General features: G+C 42.2%; 1 protein-coding gene across 2 annotated transcripts; it reads right to left on the bottom strand.

Annotated features, from left to right (window-relative positions):
- Positions 1–1,614: 1,614 nt before the first annotated feature.
- Positions 1,615–17,278, bottom strand: zbtb40 (zinc finger and BTB domain containing 40). 2 transcript variants are annotated; one of them, XM_053435496.1, is made up of 12 exons: positions 17,176–17,278; positions 16,526–16,775; positions 14,665–15,098; positions 14,332–14,534; positions 11,600–11,789; positions 11,063–11,440; positions 9,649–9,855; positions 9,205–9,369; positions 8,794–9,008; positions 7,841–7,997; positions 3,055–3,293; positions 1,615–2,034 (listed from the first exon to the last, which is right to left on the bottom strand). In XM_053435496.1, the coding sequence occupies exons 2-12, from the start codon at positions 16,675–16,677 to the stop codon at positions 1,828–1,830; spliced, it is 2,547 nt and encodes an 848-aa protein (XP_053291471.1). In that variant the 5' UTR covers positions 16,678–16,775; positions 17,176–17,278; the 3' UTR covers positions 1,615–1,827. The 2 variants fall into 2 exon arrangements, with proteins under 2 accessions (XP_053291471.1, XP_053291469.1); XM_053435494.1 differs by having other exon boundaries at positions 16,526–16,719; positions 17,176–17,276.
- Positions 17,279–17,977: the final 699 nt, after the last annotated feature.

The raw sequence follows: 17,977 nt of genomic DNA, 5'->3' as shown, positions 1-17,977 counted from the left end.
TGCTTATTGGTTCCAAAGCCTGACGCTACTGTCAGGTTTTGTACAGATTATCGAAAGGTAAACCATGTTACTGTGCCTGACTCATTTCCTATGCCCCGCGTAGATGATTGCGTGGATACCATAGGATCAGCCCGTTTTGTCACAAAGTTAGATCTATTGAAAGGTTATTGGCAAGTTCCCCTTTCACCACGTGCCACTGAGAGTCCTTGTTGATCCCTGTGTTGCTTTGTTTAAATAAAGTTTCTTTTGCCTTATATTGCGTCTGTGTGACTGCACCCTCACTTCCCCAGACCTGTTGCATTTCTGCTATGCCCCACTCCGAGCCACCAGGGGGCGTAACCATTGTCAATAAATTTGCACAAATTTCTGTAACGTTTCACTTTGACTCTGGGTATATTGACTTAAGATCGATGGGCAAAATTAGATTCATCATTTTCCAGATAGATCTACACACAATTGAAGGTCTGAAAACCATCATGTAGCATGTGGTTCATGAGCCACTGTTATAGCTATATGTCGCATGTACATGTAGCTACAGATACACATTTCTGAAAGTTTATATTTAAAAATGAGAATACATTTAAATAAAATCCCTTGTTTCTCTACAAAGTCCATATACACACAGCCACATAATGGAGAGAACTCTCGTGATTTTGTATGGCTGAATTTCTTACCTCAGTAATTTTTACAAAAGTAAAATAACAAAAACACTCATACAGTAAAATCAATATCCATAGGGTGCACCATTTAGAAAAAGAACCGTACTTAAAGTGCAACTTAATTGTATGAATATCATTATTAAATATATGTATTTTCATTTTTTTTAAAAGAACTTGTCCACATAGTTTGATGCCCTGCTGGGACAAACATGTCTCCGCTGTGGGGAACCCTGTCCTGGGGACAGGGTTTAAAAGGGCTGGTGTGACTTGCTGGCTGAAATCCAGACGAGAGTGGACTTCGTAACGAGGCTCAATTGCTTTCAGCATCGGTTTGAACCCTCTGCGATCTCAACAAAAGAACGGTTGCACGTCGCTCGTTATTGCTTTGACGTGGTCTGACCTACTTGCAAGCAGCAGCTTTAATGCCTCGGGTAGTATGGTTTGCACAGAACTCGTTTCTCCTTGTCCCACTAATGTTAGTGTTATTTTGAATGTTAAGGCCTCACTCTGGTGATGCCGTTTCAAAGGATCTGCTACCAGCTACATATTCGATTGCAGTTGCGCAATGTCGGCTTTTGTACAATCCACTTGTCTTTGTCCATCGTCCTTATAGTGACTGTCACTGAAGTGTTCCCACCATAGACTGTATATTAGGTTCCCACACAGCAGACTTAGATGAGGGTCTTCACACTCCTGTTTGTCTGTGGTCGCTATGACAACAAGACTATAGCCCATCTGATTCTTCGCTAAAGTTGCCCCCTGACTTTGAGACCCATACACAAACAAATTAGTTCTGTATGTGGACTCGCTGGATTTGTTCCTTACACGTGCTTTGGAACCGAAACATTTTCGGTTCAGAAACATGTACTGTTACACCCCGGGAATATACCTTTCACAAGCTGGACGTCTCTGTAATGTAAAGCCTTTCTTATTGAACCTTGGAAATATTAGGATATTTAAAGGCTTCAAATATTTCACTTTATTTGTATGATTTGTATTGAATCTGATATGCACCTGTAGATTGAAGTGAAACATGAATTTCAGCAAAATGTATTAAAACACAGAGTCTTGCCTTGTGATTTTTCATTTTTTTGTAGGGACAGTTGTTTTAAAGACCAGAGGAGACAATAAATTCATAAATCCAGTGTGATCCTCAAGGGGTCAAAGTTCATGGTTCGCAGTGAGGAGCTGATGGTTTTTCTTCACAGATGAAGGTGACAGAGCTGTTCAGCAGGTCATACATATTGACCTCCACTACCTCTGCTGATGATCCGTCCTGTCTTCCACCTGCCAGAGCCACTAAAACCTGCTGGGCCTGCTCCTCAGAGAGGGTGGACTCCGCCCCTTCACCACCGGTGGGATCGGTTGGAGTCACCTGAGTGCACAGAGGAGTCTCATGTTAATTTATTCTTACACCACCATGCTCTGAAAGTGTCAATGTTCCTGCACTGGCCATACTTACAGTGACACAGTTTGACGTGGAGTCAGCACGAGTCATTGCTGATTCTAAATTCAAAAGGGCTCCACCAATCAACCATTGCACTTCTATGACATTGTTGGACTCAACCGATGAAAACGGACTTAAGTTTTTCACATATGCTGTGATTCTCTCAAACAGTAATCTGACAACCAGTGCGGTTTTCAAACTGAGACATTTCTCCAGATTCATTTAAGGTCTGTGCCCTTTACCTGTGACCCCTGAAATCGAAACACTTCATCTTTGTGCGACAACTAATCAAAATTAATTCCCTCAAGGCAGTCATATTATAATCAAGTGAGGCCATCCTGAACTTGTCCTGTGAAAGCGTGGGCTAAATTTGAAGTCATTTCCTTCAGCTGTTCCTGAGATATTACAATAACAAGTCAAAATATGTGTTCCATGAGCTCACAGTGATCTTGACCATTACCCCTTCGACCACCAAAATCGAATCAGTTAATCATGGATGCCAAGTGAATGTTTGTACAAAATATGAAGATATTCCCTCAAGCTGATCCTAAGATACAATTTTCAAGTAAAACTAACTTAATTTGTGTGGCCCCTGTTACCATGACTTTTCCTACTTTGGCTTCCAAACTCAAGTGAGTTATTTTTTTGAGTTCAAATGAATGTTTGTAACAAACCTGAAGAAATTCTTTCAAAGCATTCATGAGATTTCACAAAAATGGGACGGACAGACCACGCACTCTACCAGGAGAGAGCCTTAAGGAAATCAGGTTGAGGTTATATAACCAGTCTGAATGGGGAAGTGGTCATGGTGGATGAGTGGTCAAAATGGTTTGAGCACATGACTTTAACCCAGGAGGTTTGACTCCTGTGTGGATTCAAACATTTATACTGATTATTATCCTCATTTTATTTCACATCTGACTTGAGTGCAGCAGCATAGCTTCTTACTGCGTGGGAAGTGGAAGCCTTCTCCTCCCCCGACTCCTGCTCTTCCTGTGTCTCCATATGGCTGGAGACCAGGTGTTCCTGCAGCTCCCGCTGAGATATGCAGACCAGGGCACAGAGTGGGCAGCTAAAAACCTCACTGCTCTGGCTGATGTGTTGGGTGCCGATATGCTCCTGCAACTCCTCCTCTCTGCCCAAAACAGCTGGGCAATATGGACATTGCAATGCCGATGCTGCTGAGCCTGGAGGAAGCACAAACAGGATCAGTAAAGATGCCAGATCATGTCAAAACTCACAGTTGTGCTGCACTGCCTTCTTCTCTGACCACAACCAATTTAAAATGTGATGAGAACCTCCTGAGGATGAACCATCTTGTTTTAATGCACAGAACTCAAGATGCAGCTGCAAGGTAACTTTACTTTAACTCCATTCAGACTTTTTGAACAATTATTTTAATAATAATATATGTTATGTGTTGAAATACATGTAAACTTCAACGACTGTTCATGTCCTAATAACTTCTGATTAGTGACACTCTTTATGGTTAACGTGTAAAGTGAGTTCAGCAGGGGAGGACATGCACAGTAATACAGCACAGTACAAAGTAGTGTACCTGCTGCAAATTGAATGTAGCCGAAACCTGACAGTTCGTGAATGCACGTATTAGGATAAGTATTAACTGAATTAAACAACATGAGCAAGATTAAAGGGATAGTTTACAGAAAAATGTAATTCACTCATCTACCCACCACGATGCTGATGGAGGGGTGGGTGAAGGGTTTGAGTCCACAAATTACGTGTGAAGGAGTCACAATTGACTTCAATTGTATCAGATTCTGCTGCAACAAAGTTTACCCCTGAGACTCCAGAAGTGTTTTGTGGACTCAAACCCTTCACCCACCCCTCCATCGGCATAGTGGTTAGTAGATAATGAGGACATTTTTCGCTAAACTATCCCTTTAAGTCGGTTAGAGGTTAAACGTTTTGGATTAATTGCCCAGCTCTAGTTACAAATGCAGTAGAGTCACAACAGGCCATGTCTGAGCTCTGTGAACAATAAAATTCTTCTTTATAAAATGGTTTTGGTTGATGTCTGAAATCATCAACCAAAACTGCAGTACAACGACAACATTTGTGTCTTTGACTGTTTCAGACTGACACTGTTGTCTTCTGACTGTCCTGCGGCCACTTCCATCTGAGCAGAAGTTAGCAGAATCGTTGGTGCACTGATATCTTAGTGTGGAAACTGACACCAACTAACCCCATTCTGAAGAAAGTGGTGCTGTATTTCACTGAACACCTCACATTAGCTGTGGGATCAATTCACCAAGCTGCAAGCTCACTTTGCTTTTAAAGGGAATGGGAGTTGGCTATCAAAATGGTTTGTGGCATTTTAAGCCCAAAACAGACCCATGATAAATTAAGATTCTGACTGCTGAATAGACTTTTTTTTCTGCAGGTAAACTGACAAAAGGATTTGGACACAAACTAAATGCACTTGCCAAATATAAAATGAATATAAATCAGTGTGTCTCCCTCAAAAGTGTGGAAGATAGTGGATAAAACAAATGGTAATTCTACATACGAAGTAGACAGCTTAGTGTGTTTGTTTTTCTGACAGTTTGATATGGTAATATTTATTGTAGCTGTTTGTGTTCATACTGGTAATAGAATGTGTACACGTCGATCGAGTAATCTGATCTAGCCACTATTGTATCATTTATACATATTTATATTGTATCTTTTTTTGACTTATTGACAACTCCAAGTCAAAAACCCATTCACTCAAACATTCATACATTGCTGTTATGCACATAACTTTTTCTATCACACACCATCCAAATACTGCTGGCACAGCCACCAGAGACAATTTGGGGTTTAGTGTCTTTCCAAGGAAACTTCAGCATACTGAAACCAATGATCAACTCTGGTGGACCACCCGCTTTACCTCCTGAGCCACTATTGTTTCCTGATTAGCTGCTCACTCAAAGCATACAGTGGGGCAAAAAGTATTAAGTCAGACACCAATTGTGCAAGTTCTCCCACTTAAAAAGATGAGAGAGGCCTGTAATTTTCATCATAGGTAAACCTCAACTATGAGAGAGAAAATGAAGAAAAAAAATCCAAGAAAATCACATTGTCTGATTTTTAAAGAATTTCTTTGCAAATTATGGTGGAAAATAAGTATTTGGTCAATAACAAAAGTTCATCTCAATACTTTGTTATATACCCTTTGTTGGCAATGACAGAGGTCAAACGTTTTCTGTAAGTCTTCACAAGCTTTTCACACACTGTTGCTGGTATTTTGGCCCATTCCTCCATGCAGTGATGTTTTGGGGCTGTCGCTGGCCTCCACAGATTTTCTTTCGGGTTGAGATCTGGAGACTGGCTAGTAGGGATGAGCGAGTACAGCATTATCTGTATCTGTATCTGTTAACCATATGAATTATCTGTATCCGTATCCGTACTCGGAGTGGGCGGGGCCTAACCCGGAAGTGGGCTGGATTTAACCCGGAAGTAGGCCGGGTTGTCTTGAAACGGGTGGGGCTTTAACCAGTAGGTTATTTTTTTTTTTTTTTTAAAGATTTTTTTTGGCATTTTTATGCTTTATTGATAGTGTAGAGACAGAGTTGAAATGGGGCAGAGAGGGGAGTGACATGCAGAGAACGACCGCGGGCTGGAATCGAACCCGGGTCCGCTGCTGGCCGAGGCCCATGGGGGGACGCCCTACCAACTGAGCTAAGGGCGCCCCCCCAGTATGTTATTTTAAGCATGCAATTGATATGGGTTGATCAGAAATTGTTATATTTATTGCTGATTAGAAAACTATTACAGAACAGCATCAGCATTGAGCTTCAGATCTATTTACAGAACAAGTTTTGCAACAATGAATACAACACATGCTGTTGACACTTGTAATAACAAGTGTTTTCATACTCAACATAACTTTTTTTTAACTTTGAATTTTTTTAATGATTTTTTTAAATTTATTTCCACACCGTGTGTGTGTGTGTGTGTGTGTATGTAAGAGAGAGACAGAGAGAGAGAGGGGGAGTGTGTGTGTGTAGCTTAATTTGTAATATTTTTTATACCACTACTACCTAGAAAGTGTCAGACACTCAGTGCGTGAAGTAAAATAAAACTGGTTAGAGCCAACTGACGGTTTAAAAAAAAAAACTCCAACGACCGGCAGAGAGAGGGAGAGAGAGAGAGAGAGTGAGTAGCCGAACCCACGTTTAACAGAACTCTACTGGTTAATAAGTAAGTACAAACTGAAATAAAAACAAACTTCAAGCTGAAGAAACCCTAAACGTTAACGGAAAAGACCGGCGAACCTGAGTGACTGAGAGACAGAGAGCTGTTCTGTGAGTGAGTGAGCAGAGCGGTGTGTGAAGGGGAGGAGTGCTGTGACGCTGTGTGAGGATTTTCATTCAGTCCGAGCACAGATATTGACTCGTATTACTCGTATAATACTCGTGCTCGGCAAAAGTGCTTTATCCGTACCGGATACTCGTTTCAGCCGAGTATCCGGCTCATCTCTACTGGCTAGGCCTCTCCAGGACCTTGAAATGCTTCTTACTAAACCACTCCTTCATGACCCGGGCGGTGTGTTTGGGATCATTGTCATGCTGAAAGACCCAGCCACGTTTCATCTTCAATGCCCTTGCTGATGGAAGGAGGTTTTCACTAAAAATCTCACGATACATGGCCCCATTCATTCTTTCCTTTAAACGGATCAGTCGTCCTGGTCCCCTTGCAGAAAAACAGCCCTAAAGCATGATGTTTCCACCCCCATGCTTCACAGTAGGTATGGTGTTCTTTGGATGCAACTCTGTATTCTTTCTCCTCCAAACACGACAAGTTGAGTTTTTACCTAAAAGTTCCATTTTGGTTTCATCTGACCATATGACATTCTCCCAATCCTCTTCTGGATCACTCAAATGCTCTCTAGCAAACTTCAGACGGGCCTGGACATGTACTGGTTTAAGCAGGGGGACACGTCTGGCACTGCAGGATTTGAGTCCCTGGCGGCGTAGTGTGTTACTGATGGTAGCCTTTGTTACTTTGGTCCCAGCTCTCTGCAGGTCATTCACTAGGTCCCCCCGTGTGGTTCTGGGATTTTTGTTCACCGTTCTTGTGATCATTTTGACCCCACGGGGTGAGATCTTGAGTGGAGCCCCAGATCGAAGGAGATTATCAGTGGTCTTGTATGTCTTCACTTTTCTGATAATTGCTCCCACAGTTGATTTCTTCACACCAAGCTGCTTACCTATTGCAGATTCAGTCTTCCCAGCCTGGTGCAGGTCTACAATTTTGTTTTTGGTGTCCTTTGACAGCTCTTTGGTCTTGGCCATAGTGGAGTTTGGAGTGTGACTGTTTGAGGTTGTGGAAAGGTGTCTTTTATACTGATATAGAGTTCAAACAGGTGCCATTAATACAGGTAACGAGTGGAGGACAGAGGAGCCTCTTAAAGAAGAAGTTACAGGTCTGTGAGAGCCACAAATCTTGCTTGTTTGTAGGTGACCAAATACTTATTTTACAGAGGAATTTACCAATTAATTCATTAAAAATCCTACAATGTGATTTCCTGGATTCTTTCCCCCCATTCTGTCTCTCATAGTTGAAGTGTACCTATGATGAAAATTACAGGCATCTCTCATCTTTTTAAGTGGGAGAACTTGCACAATTGGTGGCTGACTAAATACTTTTTTGCCCCACTGTATGTTGATACCCAGTCTGTAGAGGCTCTACCTTTTAATGTTCCTGTCCACTCCAGTATTGTCCTTACCTTGGTGTTCCGACGCTTGATGTTTGGCCACACTGGTGGCACTGGGGAAGAACTTGAAACAAACGTCACACTGGACCAAGGTCTTGAGCTGCCGGGTGTGGTTAGCGAACACGTCAGGGTGGTTGGTCCTGTTATGGTACCACAGACCTGACAATTGCTATGGCAACAGACACACAGATGACATTTTATGAACATCATATGAACATGAACAAATCCATATTCCGTCCCACTTCACATCAAAATTCTAGTCCATTGGAAACCACTTTTAGTGTTCATGTTTGTCTCGGGCCAAATTCATCACTATAAGCAGTTGATTACTATAAAATAATTGTGTAGCTTCTTTATGATAGGCACAGAACAGAGGGAGAGACAACGTCATGTGCACACACACTCCTCTGCTCACTTCTATGCTCCCTGGGTGTCTGCACCATTGACTCACATTGTTCTGACTGGCTTGATATAAATGGTTTTGGTAAATGGTTTTGTATTTATATAGCGCTTTTCTAGTCTTAATGACCGCTCAAAGCGCTTTACAGTACAGTTTTACATTCACCCATTCACACACACATTCATACAGTGCACTTTGTTATTCTATGGGGGGCCATTCAGGGTTCAGCATCTTGCACAAGGACACTTCGGCATGCAGATGGGTCAGACTGGGGATCGAACTGCCAACCTTTAGGTTGGAGGACGACTACTCTACCCCTCAGCCACACCCGTTCCAGGGATGAGTCACATGGTATTACTCTCTCTCTCTCTTTATCTAATGTATTCTTTCTCTTTCACCCTCACACGTACCGAAAGTTGGTACTGATTGATTTAACGTGAATCAGTTCCCAGTAATACCGACGTTATTCGCTCGGTACTCTTAAAGGCACTGGGTTCAGCACCAAACCCCAATAGCAAAAACAGTCATGGAGCATCACCTCAGAGCCTGAAGCATCTTCTCTTACCTGGTACGACTTGTTGCAGAGGTCACAGCTGAAGGGCTTGGCTCCAGTGTGTGTGACTTTGTGCTTTTCCAGGAGGACGGCGCTGGTGAACACTTTGTTGCAAGTTGGACACTTGTGGAACTCCTTAGGGTGGAACTCCTGCATGTGCTGCCGATGATCCTCCAGTGACGAGAAGCTGAGACAGCACTTCTGACAGTCATGGGGCTCTGACAAGTCTACCAGAGAGCAGGAGGAGGCACAAAGAATGATATCATAATCATTATGATAATATATATATATATATTTATCATATATATTATCAAAGTCATAAAATATAGCAATGTTTGTAACAAAAACATTTTAAACATTTCACTCATGTGGCAAAACATGATGCAAATAGCCATCACCTGAATGAATGTGAAGATTTCTTACTGTGAAAGGTGTGTAGGTGGACAGTGAGTCCACTGGCCTGACTGTAACCTTTGCCACATTCCCGACACACATATGGACGATCACCGGTGTGTGTGCGCACATGACGTGTCAGTTCAATGGACTGAGCAAAGACAGCCTTGCAGTACTGACATACATACATCTTCCCTAAACACAAAAAGACAAAGACACCAGGATGCTCAATGCAAAGCTTTGATTTTTATCCTTAAGGAACCACTTTTCACACTGCCTCATCATCACTTACAAACATTTAGTATTTATTTTAAAGAAATATTTTATTGGTGGCCATTATGGAACCCAGTCACAACATTTCAATATCATTTACCGATTCTTAGTGGAAAAATATGCTTAAGATATGGCAATTTCCTGTTGAAAAATATATGTAAGCTAATTGTAATTAAAAACGAAAAAGTTTTCCTCTCTTACCATCTGAGTGTTTCTTCTTGGTGTGGTATGCAAGAGCAGCAGCCACACTGAAGCTCATGTCACAGTGTTTGCACTGGTATGGTTTCTCTCCTGTGTGCAGCCGCATGTGATTTTTCAAAGACGAGTTGGCACCAAACTTCGCCCCACATTCCTCACAAGCAAACGGCTTTTCTTCAAAGTGCTCTGTTCGTTTGTGGTAAATCATGCCTGAAAAGAGACAGAACGCACATATGCTCTCTCTCTAAAATTACTAAAGTCATTGTGGTTGGCAATAAACACCTCAGAGAAACACTGTATGACCGGATAGCCCCCTTAGATGGTGTTAGTTTGGCCCCTAGCTCCACTGTGAGGAACCTTGGAGTTAAATTTGACCAGGACATGTTATTTGACCCACATATAAAACAAGTTGTTAGGATGTCCCAGTAAGTCTGTGAGAAGCCTCCAGCTGGTACAAAATGCTGCAGCACAAGGGCTGACAGGAACAAGAAGGAGAGATCATATTACTCCTGTCTAGCTGCTCTGCATTGGCTCCCTGTAAAATAAATAATTTAAGATCCTGCTCCTTATATACAAAGCCCTTAACAATCAAGCCCCTTCATCTGTTTAACAACACATAGGCCAATTTCCCAATTGATCACATGGCTACCTAAATACAGGCTCACTTATGGTCCCTCAAGTCTGTAAGAGATAAATGGGATCTGTTATTATTTATGTAACCCAGAGCAATTCAGATTGGGTTTCTTGAGGAGGGGATTGACCATGACATTTTTCGGGTTCATCTGATGTTTTGTACAGATCAATAACAATCTATTCTAATAACTGTCTGTATCACACAAACGTATATTACACATCAGAAAATTTTAAAACATCTTCTGATCACCTAAGTTCTGAGCAGACTGCCTCTGCCAAATTTGACTGGTCCTTGGTGGGATACGGTATTGATCTCATCCTGTAACGGAAGGCTGTGTTGTGTGTAATACAGCTTCAGACAACCTTACACATCTTCAGTGTGTACATGAGTTATCCACTTATATGGTCACTTTTCAGGATGCAAAATACACTAAAACACCCTCTTCTTTTTCCAATTAACACTAATTCCTCCAATTATCCGCTCACATGACTTCTCATATCACTGCTGAACTTGTTCTTCCAGAGCTGTTATGAAAAGTTCACACCTTTTCAACTAGAAGTGTTGAAGCAGCTGCTCAAAAAGGCAAAGCGCTCTAGAAAAAGATTGACAGTGCTTTTTCTCCAGAGGCCGAATACTCCTGTATATGCTCTCTCCTCATTGGAAACAAAGATGAGGTGCTCAGAGAAATGCTAAATGTACACATACTTTAATGTGTCACATTTCAGAGTGTAAAAGCTAATGTAAAGACAATGTTATTAAAGCTTGATTATCCCAGACTCTCACCTGATGGGTGGGCAAAGGTCCGTCCACAGATGTCACAGGCCACCTTCTTCTTAACACGCAAGGTGTTGCGGTGAGCTTCAGCCTGGTGGCGTTGCAGGGCCCGCTGGTTTGGCAGCTTCTTGGTGCAATGTGGACACTGCTGCTCACACTCCTTGGACATGGAACAGCGTTTCACATGGGCCAGCATTCGACACTTGTAGGCAAAGCCCTTTTTACACCAGCGGCAAGAGTAAGGCTTGGAGGAGGAAGCAGGGGAAGGGGAGGGGGAGTCTATTGTATCTTTCTCATCATCTTCAGTCTCCTCCTTACTGTTTCCTTTCTGTCCCTCTTCCCCCTCCAGTTCTTCACTTTTTGTGCTGCTCTGCTGATCTGACACGGCTGTAAGAAACAGAAGAAAAAAAAACATGATCACCTTTATCACAACAAGAAGATATAAGAGCAATGTAATGATGATCAATTGTTTTCACTTCGTCAACAGAAAACAGGCTTTGTCAAACTGCTTTGTTTGAAGATGCAGAGAAGAGTGCTATACCTTACCTCTTGTTTGGTATCTCTTTGGCTCCTGTGTGCTCCTCTCCTCCTCCAGCAGAGAGACAGAGGCTTTCTGTTGGACTGTCTGGAGAAGCCTGCTGAGCACTCCCTTACTGAGCAGCCCTTCATTTACTTTGATCATTAGTTTCTCCAGCGCTGATCTGGGATCTGCCTCCTCACAGCACTGACACACAACCTGGAATAATACAAATATTAAAAAATCTTGAAATATCTTAATTTGCCTCATCTACAGATGGAATTAAGCCTTTATTTAAATTTCAATTAAATTTGTATAGCGCCAAATCATAACATAAAATGCTTTTCATTCACTGCTAGTTGAGTGTTCTTCCAGTAGTTCAAAGCTAGTTTACTGTGTACTGGGCAAGATGTTAATATTCAGGGGCTGGCATCATGTACGGAGAAGCAATATAATCCAGTAACCAGTAACGTTGGATGATGCAGTATAAAATCCCAAAAGAAAGCCAAGCTAAGACTGATCTGCTGATAGAGCAAGAGCGGCTATTTTATGTAAAAACATACTGATTTATCCTTTAATAGTCACTTAAAACTAATTTCTAGGACCGCTTTTTTCCACTTGCGTAATATTTCAAAAATTAGACATGTCCTTTCACAAAAAGATGCAGAAAAACTAGTCCACGCCTTTGTTACATCGAGACTGGACTATTGTAATTCATTACTATCAGACTCCAGCAGTAAGTCGTTAAAGACTCTACAGCTTGTCCAAAATGCCGCAGCACGTGTCCTGACGAGAACAAAGAGAAGAGAGCACATTTCTCCAGTATTAGCATCGCTACACTGGCTTCCAGTTAAATCTAGAATAGAATTTAAAATTCTTCTCCTCACCTTCAAGGCCCTTAATAATATAGCGCCTTTTTACCTTAAAGAGCTGTTAGTACCCTATCAACCCACTAGAGCACTCCGGTCCCAGAATTCAAGCCTACTTGTCGTCCCTAAATTCTCTAAAAGTAGAGTAGGAGCCAGAGCTTTTAGCCATCAAGCCCCTCGGCTGTGGAATAATCTACCACTTTCAGTTCGGGAGGCAGACACCATCTTTTCATTTAAGAGTAGGCTCAAAACCTTCCTTTTTGATAAAGCTTATAGTTAGAGCTAATTAGTGCGCCAGAACGTTACTTGTTCTATTTTATGACACATGACACACGGAGCTTCTCTTTCCAGCTTCTCCTTCCTCTTCTCCATCCCTAGCCCCCTTCCCCGGAATCCCTTTGCTTTATCACCCGCAGATCCAGGGCCTCTGTGGCCGCACCATGGATTGCGGTTTGTGGATCGCGCACCGGGGTCGCAGTGTTGGATCCAGTGTGGCGGATTCTGAGTTATGTGGGCTTATCGTGGTGCTGGTGGCGGACCCTGTGTCGCGTCGACATTGGGCACGGGCGGTGGACCAGGACCGCGGTGGTGGCTCGTGATGGGTCCTGGTGGGCGGCGGTGGACGGTGAATGAGGACTGGAGTGGCGTCTGGTCTGGATGGTGGATCGTGGTCTAGATGGTTGCTGACCATGGACTGTGATTGCAGCGGGACTGCTTGGCATGTCATGTCGGGGTTGTCCTTCGGGATGTCTACCCTCATCAAATGCTGCTAGAGACTTTAATCTTTAATCTTGAAGACTTTAATCTTGATGTTTTCCTGCACGTGGCATCTATTGCACTTCTGTCCGTCCTGGGAGAGGGATCCCTCACATGTGGCTCTCTCTGAGGTTTCTATGTATTTTTACCCTGTTAAAAGGGTTTTTAGTAGTTTTTCCTTACTCTTGCTGAGGGTTAAGGACAGAGGATGTCATACCCTGTTAAAGCCCTATGAGATGAATTGTAATTTGTGAATACGGGCTATACAAATAAAATTTGATTGATTGATTGATTGATACTGTAAATAAAAAAATAATTGAGCTGACCATAATGCTGGCAGGCTTTTAATTTTAAATATAGACAACTGGACTTCCAACAGGCTTCGTCCGCGAGGTTGAACTCCGACTCATCAATTCACACTGAAGAAGCCTCTTGGATGAAACATGAAACTTCTTCAAGGAACACAAGCAAGTCCAGTTTTAGAAAATACCATAACCTGGATGACTGACAATAGTCACAGCTCACTTCTATCCAAGCATTATTATAGCACAGGTAACTCGACCCTGCTCCACACATTTTCTTTTCTTTTCGCTTTATCTGAAAACTGACAGTATGTAATATATTAACCGGTGTGTGGTCTGTGTTGTACCTCTCTGGCACACTGGTTCATTCATTATAACTCGATTCAACTGTGTCACATGTTTCTTACATCCAATGAAAGTGAACTTTGTTGTTCAACCATACAAACGTTTTCTCTTTCCTTACAACATGTATACATGTATCACCTACACCTTTATTAATAATTAATCTCATCATTCAATTCCTACAGTCTCATTACTGAATAAACCTGGTTACTGTTCATTGCAATAGGTTGACCTGAATTATCCTACTTTCTAAATCAAGTCCTAGAGTGAATTAGATGCAGTTGATTGTATTTCTAATTTGATGTAGTTGATCTGATCAAGGATTGAGAAGGAGAAATGAGAAGAAAATAGTAATATTGTATAGTAGAGCACAGCAGGGAAATACATATGTAGTTTAATGGATGTGTAAAAAAAAAAAAATTTTAACAAACTATTACTTGGAAAAGTACGTGTTGAAGATATTTTCAGATTATTTTTCTAACTGTAGTATACCTGTCTCTCCTGTTCATCCAGGCTGCTCTGTGCTGCTTGGCTCAGCAGCTCCAGGACCGAGGACATGTTGGTGAAGAGTTCCACGGTCTGTGAGAAATGTTCCAGTAAAGGACCAGTGGCAGACTCACTTGACACCTTGGTTACTGTTGCCGTGTTGTTGTTTTCTTCCACAGCAGTTTCTGAGGGGCTGGCTGCTTCAGGCGCTGTGTACACAAAAATGATAACATGGAGTTCAGCAGTAGTAAAAGTAATAGGAGTAGTCACAGTAAAACATTGTGGTTGTGATGTTTGTTCTGGGATTTTTACACTGGATTTCATTAGACTGAAACTGACCTGAGGACCCATTGAGCTCCACACGTGCTCTTTTACATAGTGGTTCCTCTGCCTCATCACAGTCTGTCTGACAGTCTTCCTGCTTTAACTCTGTCTTCAGCTCTGTCTCGTCAGAAGTGGACTTGTCCATGTTGGATGAGGCTGAACCTTCTGGGCTTGTGCTCTGGACTTTGTGGATCATGTTGAGGTTTGACGTCTGTGTTGATATGACTGAGGCCAACTGCTGCTGGTTCACAAGGCTGGTGAGGACGTTTTTAAAGCCAACAGCTACATCGAACATCTGCAGGTTGTCTGCAGCGGCAACGATGCGACTGACGTTGTGTTTTCCCTGAGGCAGCTTGCCGGTGTACACCATGTCCAGCAGACACCCAAACTCCTGCGAGGAAACCACAGCTGTGTCGATGGAGATGGTGTCAGAACCATCCAGGAGAGACCTGAAAGAGATGACGACGGTTTTACAGTTTAAGGTTCCAAATAATAAAAGTAACTGGTTCCATGGCAACACTCACACTTCAAAAATAATCCTTACCCACTTGTTTTAAACTTTCAGATGATGCACTAGTCTCCCACTGAGTCTAACACTACCTGCGCAAATATTTTGCGGATTAATAGTAATGGATTTGTAATACTTGAGCCTTGAATGAATTTGTTGGGCAATGAACCTTGCTTTAACAAGACTTGAGACAAGACTCAACACTCGATACGAGCTCAAAATATTTATACCAGAGACACAAGGCTCTTGTGCTGCGTTTGTTAGCCACAAATCGTTGATCGAGGCTCTTCAAGCTGCTCTGCACACCATGGACATGACTCACCCCATGGACATGACTCTGCACACATAACCAACACGTGTGGGGTGTCATCACAACACCCTATATAGACAGTAATGGAAAAGCCAGACGCAAAAGCTGCCTTTCACTGATAATGTAAATATACATTTAGATCTGCCCTAAAATGCTACTTCTTCAACAGCATGGAGATGCTGTATATATTTTTTTTAACCTGGGTTTTACAGCTCAAGACAAAATGAATGGCTGTATGACAAACCCAAAATGTTGATAACTACATCATCAGTGGCACTTCTGTTCTTGTGCAACGTGAACCCCCCTTAAAGGGATAGTTCACTGAAAACTCATAATTCACTCATTGTCCACTCACCACTATGCCGATGGCGGGGTGGGAGAAGTGTTTGAGTCCACTAAACACTTCTGGAGTCTCAGAAGTAAGGTTTGTAGGAACCAAATCCGATACAGTTTAAGTAAATGGTGGAGACTTCAGAGGTAATAAAACAACAGAAAACTCGAAACAAGGTCATTTACACCATGTTTCAATCCTAAATGACCTCTGACATCTTCCTACGAGGAGCATTCACGTATCATCCGACACACCACCCAGTAGCTAAATCCACTGCTTAGCCACTTCCGGTGAAAAAAACCTAGTTTAAAGTAGCTAGTTTCGAGTGAAATATGAATGTTGTGTCTTCCGGACACATGTATGACACCACACGAGCAGTATGGAGGCATGTTATGTATTTTTACCTCTGAAGTCTCAGCCACCATTTACTTCATTGTATTGGATTCGGCTCTTACAAAGTTTACTTCTGAGACTCCAGAAGTGCTTTGTGTGTTAATACTGTGTTGAGTTTAATGCAAACAGTATTACCCGGTTATTGCATTGATTGTATACCAAAGTGTAAAGACTCCTTTAGGTGTGATGGGTTTGGGGACAACTCAATTTTGACCTGTGTACCATGAGTTAAGATTTGACACTCGAGTTCAAGCCCATCACATATATGACTTGAGTTAAATCTTCTGCAAACCATACTATAAGGATCACGTTTCATATTCCATGCCGTTACTACCTGAAGAGCATACTGGAGGCAGCCAGCACCAGTTTGTGTGCTCGGTGAGGACTGTCTCCCACCAGGATGGTGCAGTCACAGAAGTGGCCCTCCTTCCTCAGCGCCCCCAGCTGCTGCATCAGCTGACTGCTGTAGTTTGGTAGCTCCATCATTTTCTGTGATGGTCTGGGGAAGGGCTCAATCTTCTGCTCTTTCTTTTATGGACAGAACATAATATCATTCTCAGGTCAGAGGAAACATGTACGGTAATCTAAGAAACAGAGAGCATGTCGTTATAAGGATGCACAGAACATAAAAAGATGGTTAATGTTCTCCAGTCAGTCACTGAGACCGGATGAAATAATTCAAGTGCTTCGGTAGACTCTTCTGTAACGTTGACTCTGAGTTGTGCGTCTGTTTACAGTTTGTTTATGAGTCTAAGTGTCGCGTCAGTGTGATGCTGCTCATATTCACCTCAGTCAACATTTACTGACAATACACAGGCTAATCAGCTATTGCATCTATCGATAGCTTTGGCTACACATGCTAATGTCAAATAGAAAATAAACGCTCTGTTCAGAGGGTGAATTTCGCTGGAACCCAGGAGCAGCTAAGCTGTGATAAACCCGTCTCCCTCTGACATGCAGCTCCCACTCACTGGATGTCTTTACCTTGAGTTATTCAAACGATCCGTCTCTTTATTTAAACGCTTTTGCTGAACAAACGTGTTGTGCGCAATAAAGGTTGGCCATTTTGAAGATGGCGTTCGGCGGTACGGTCTGTAAATTGGTCCGGTTCCGGTTTGGAAACGGTCTTCCACCATGTTAGCCTGTTAGCTCTTCAGTTCTCTCTGTCTGTACGTGATAAAAAAAAAACATATCTTGAACATAACTAAATCGTTTAGACCAGTTAAACTCTCACAGGCATTCACTACAAGATCGTTTGACTTGAGAACAGTGATGGTGGCTGAGAGCTTGGTTAAAGCCGACCAGTAGTTCCCCTCAGTGCTGAAGGATGAAACAGCGAGCTTTCTAAAAAGCTTATGGGAGAAGTAAAACACAATGTTTCACACAAACCTGTCTCTACCAGGGCCACATACACAGAATGATGAAACAGAGAGTTTCTTACTTGTCTTTTTATAGGGCCTATAGGAACAAGTCAATGGTTTATTGGCCTATGCTTTATTATTATCAATAATATTTACCTTTGCCTGTTTACCACAGCTGCTTTTATAGCTTAGAAGAGCTGCAGAAATTTCGTTATGACATTCCCAAGGTGAAAATAAAACTTGATCGTCTAAACGCACATGAACTTTCAGTAAATTATCTTTAAAGAACAAGATATACGTTGTGTGTGTTAGTGGAGTATCCCATCAGTGATTAAACGACTCCCAATTCACATTAGCAGAGTAATTGATCATGGTTGTATTTACACACCACCTGTATCACCTCTCTATCCAAAGTACATATCATC

Source organism: Pleuronectes platessa, chromosome 2, assembly GCF_947347685.1.
Source record: "Pleuronectes platessa chromosome 2, fPlePla1.1, whole genome shotgun sequence".
NCBI classification, from domain to species: domain Eukaryota; kingdom Metazoa; phylum Chordata; class Actinopteri; order Pleuronectiformes; family Pleuronectidae; genus Pleuronectes; species Pleuronectes platessa.
Note: the sequence above shows the minus strand (reverse complement) of the source record. Positions and strands in the feature narration are given on the sequence as shown.

What these genes read in the sequence shown, in the direction of transcription:
- zbtb40 (XM_053435496.1), bottom strand. Translation starts at nt 16,677, where the DNA reads ATGATGGAGCTACCAAACTACAGCAGTCAGCTGATGCAGCAGCTGGGG. An exon ending in GGAGCTCAATGGGTCCTCAG is followed by an intron (nt 14,535 to 14,664) that starts GTCAGTTTCAGT and finishes TTGTGTACACAG; the next exon opens with CGCCTGAAGCAGCCAGCCCC. An exon ending in TGGATGAACAGGAGAGACAG is followed by an intron (nt 11,790 to 14,331) that starts GTATACTACAGT and finishes GTATTATTCCAG; the next exon opens with GTTGTGTGTCAGTGCTGTGA.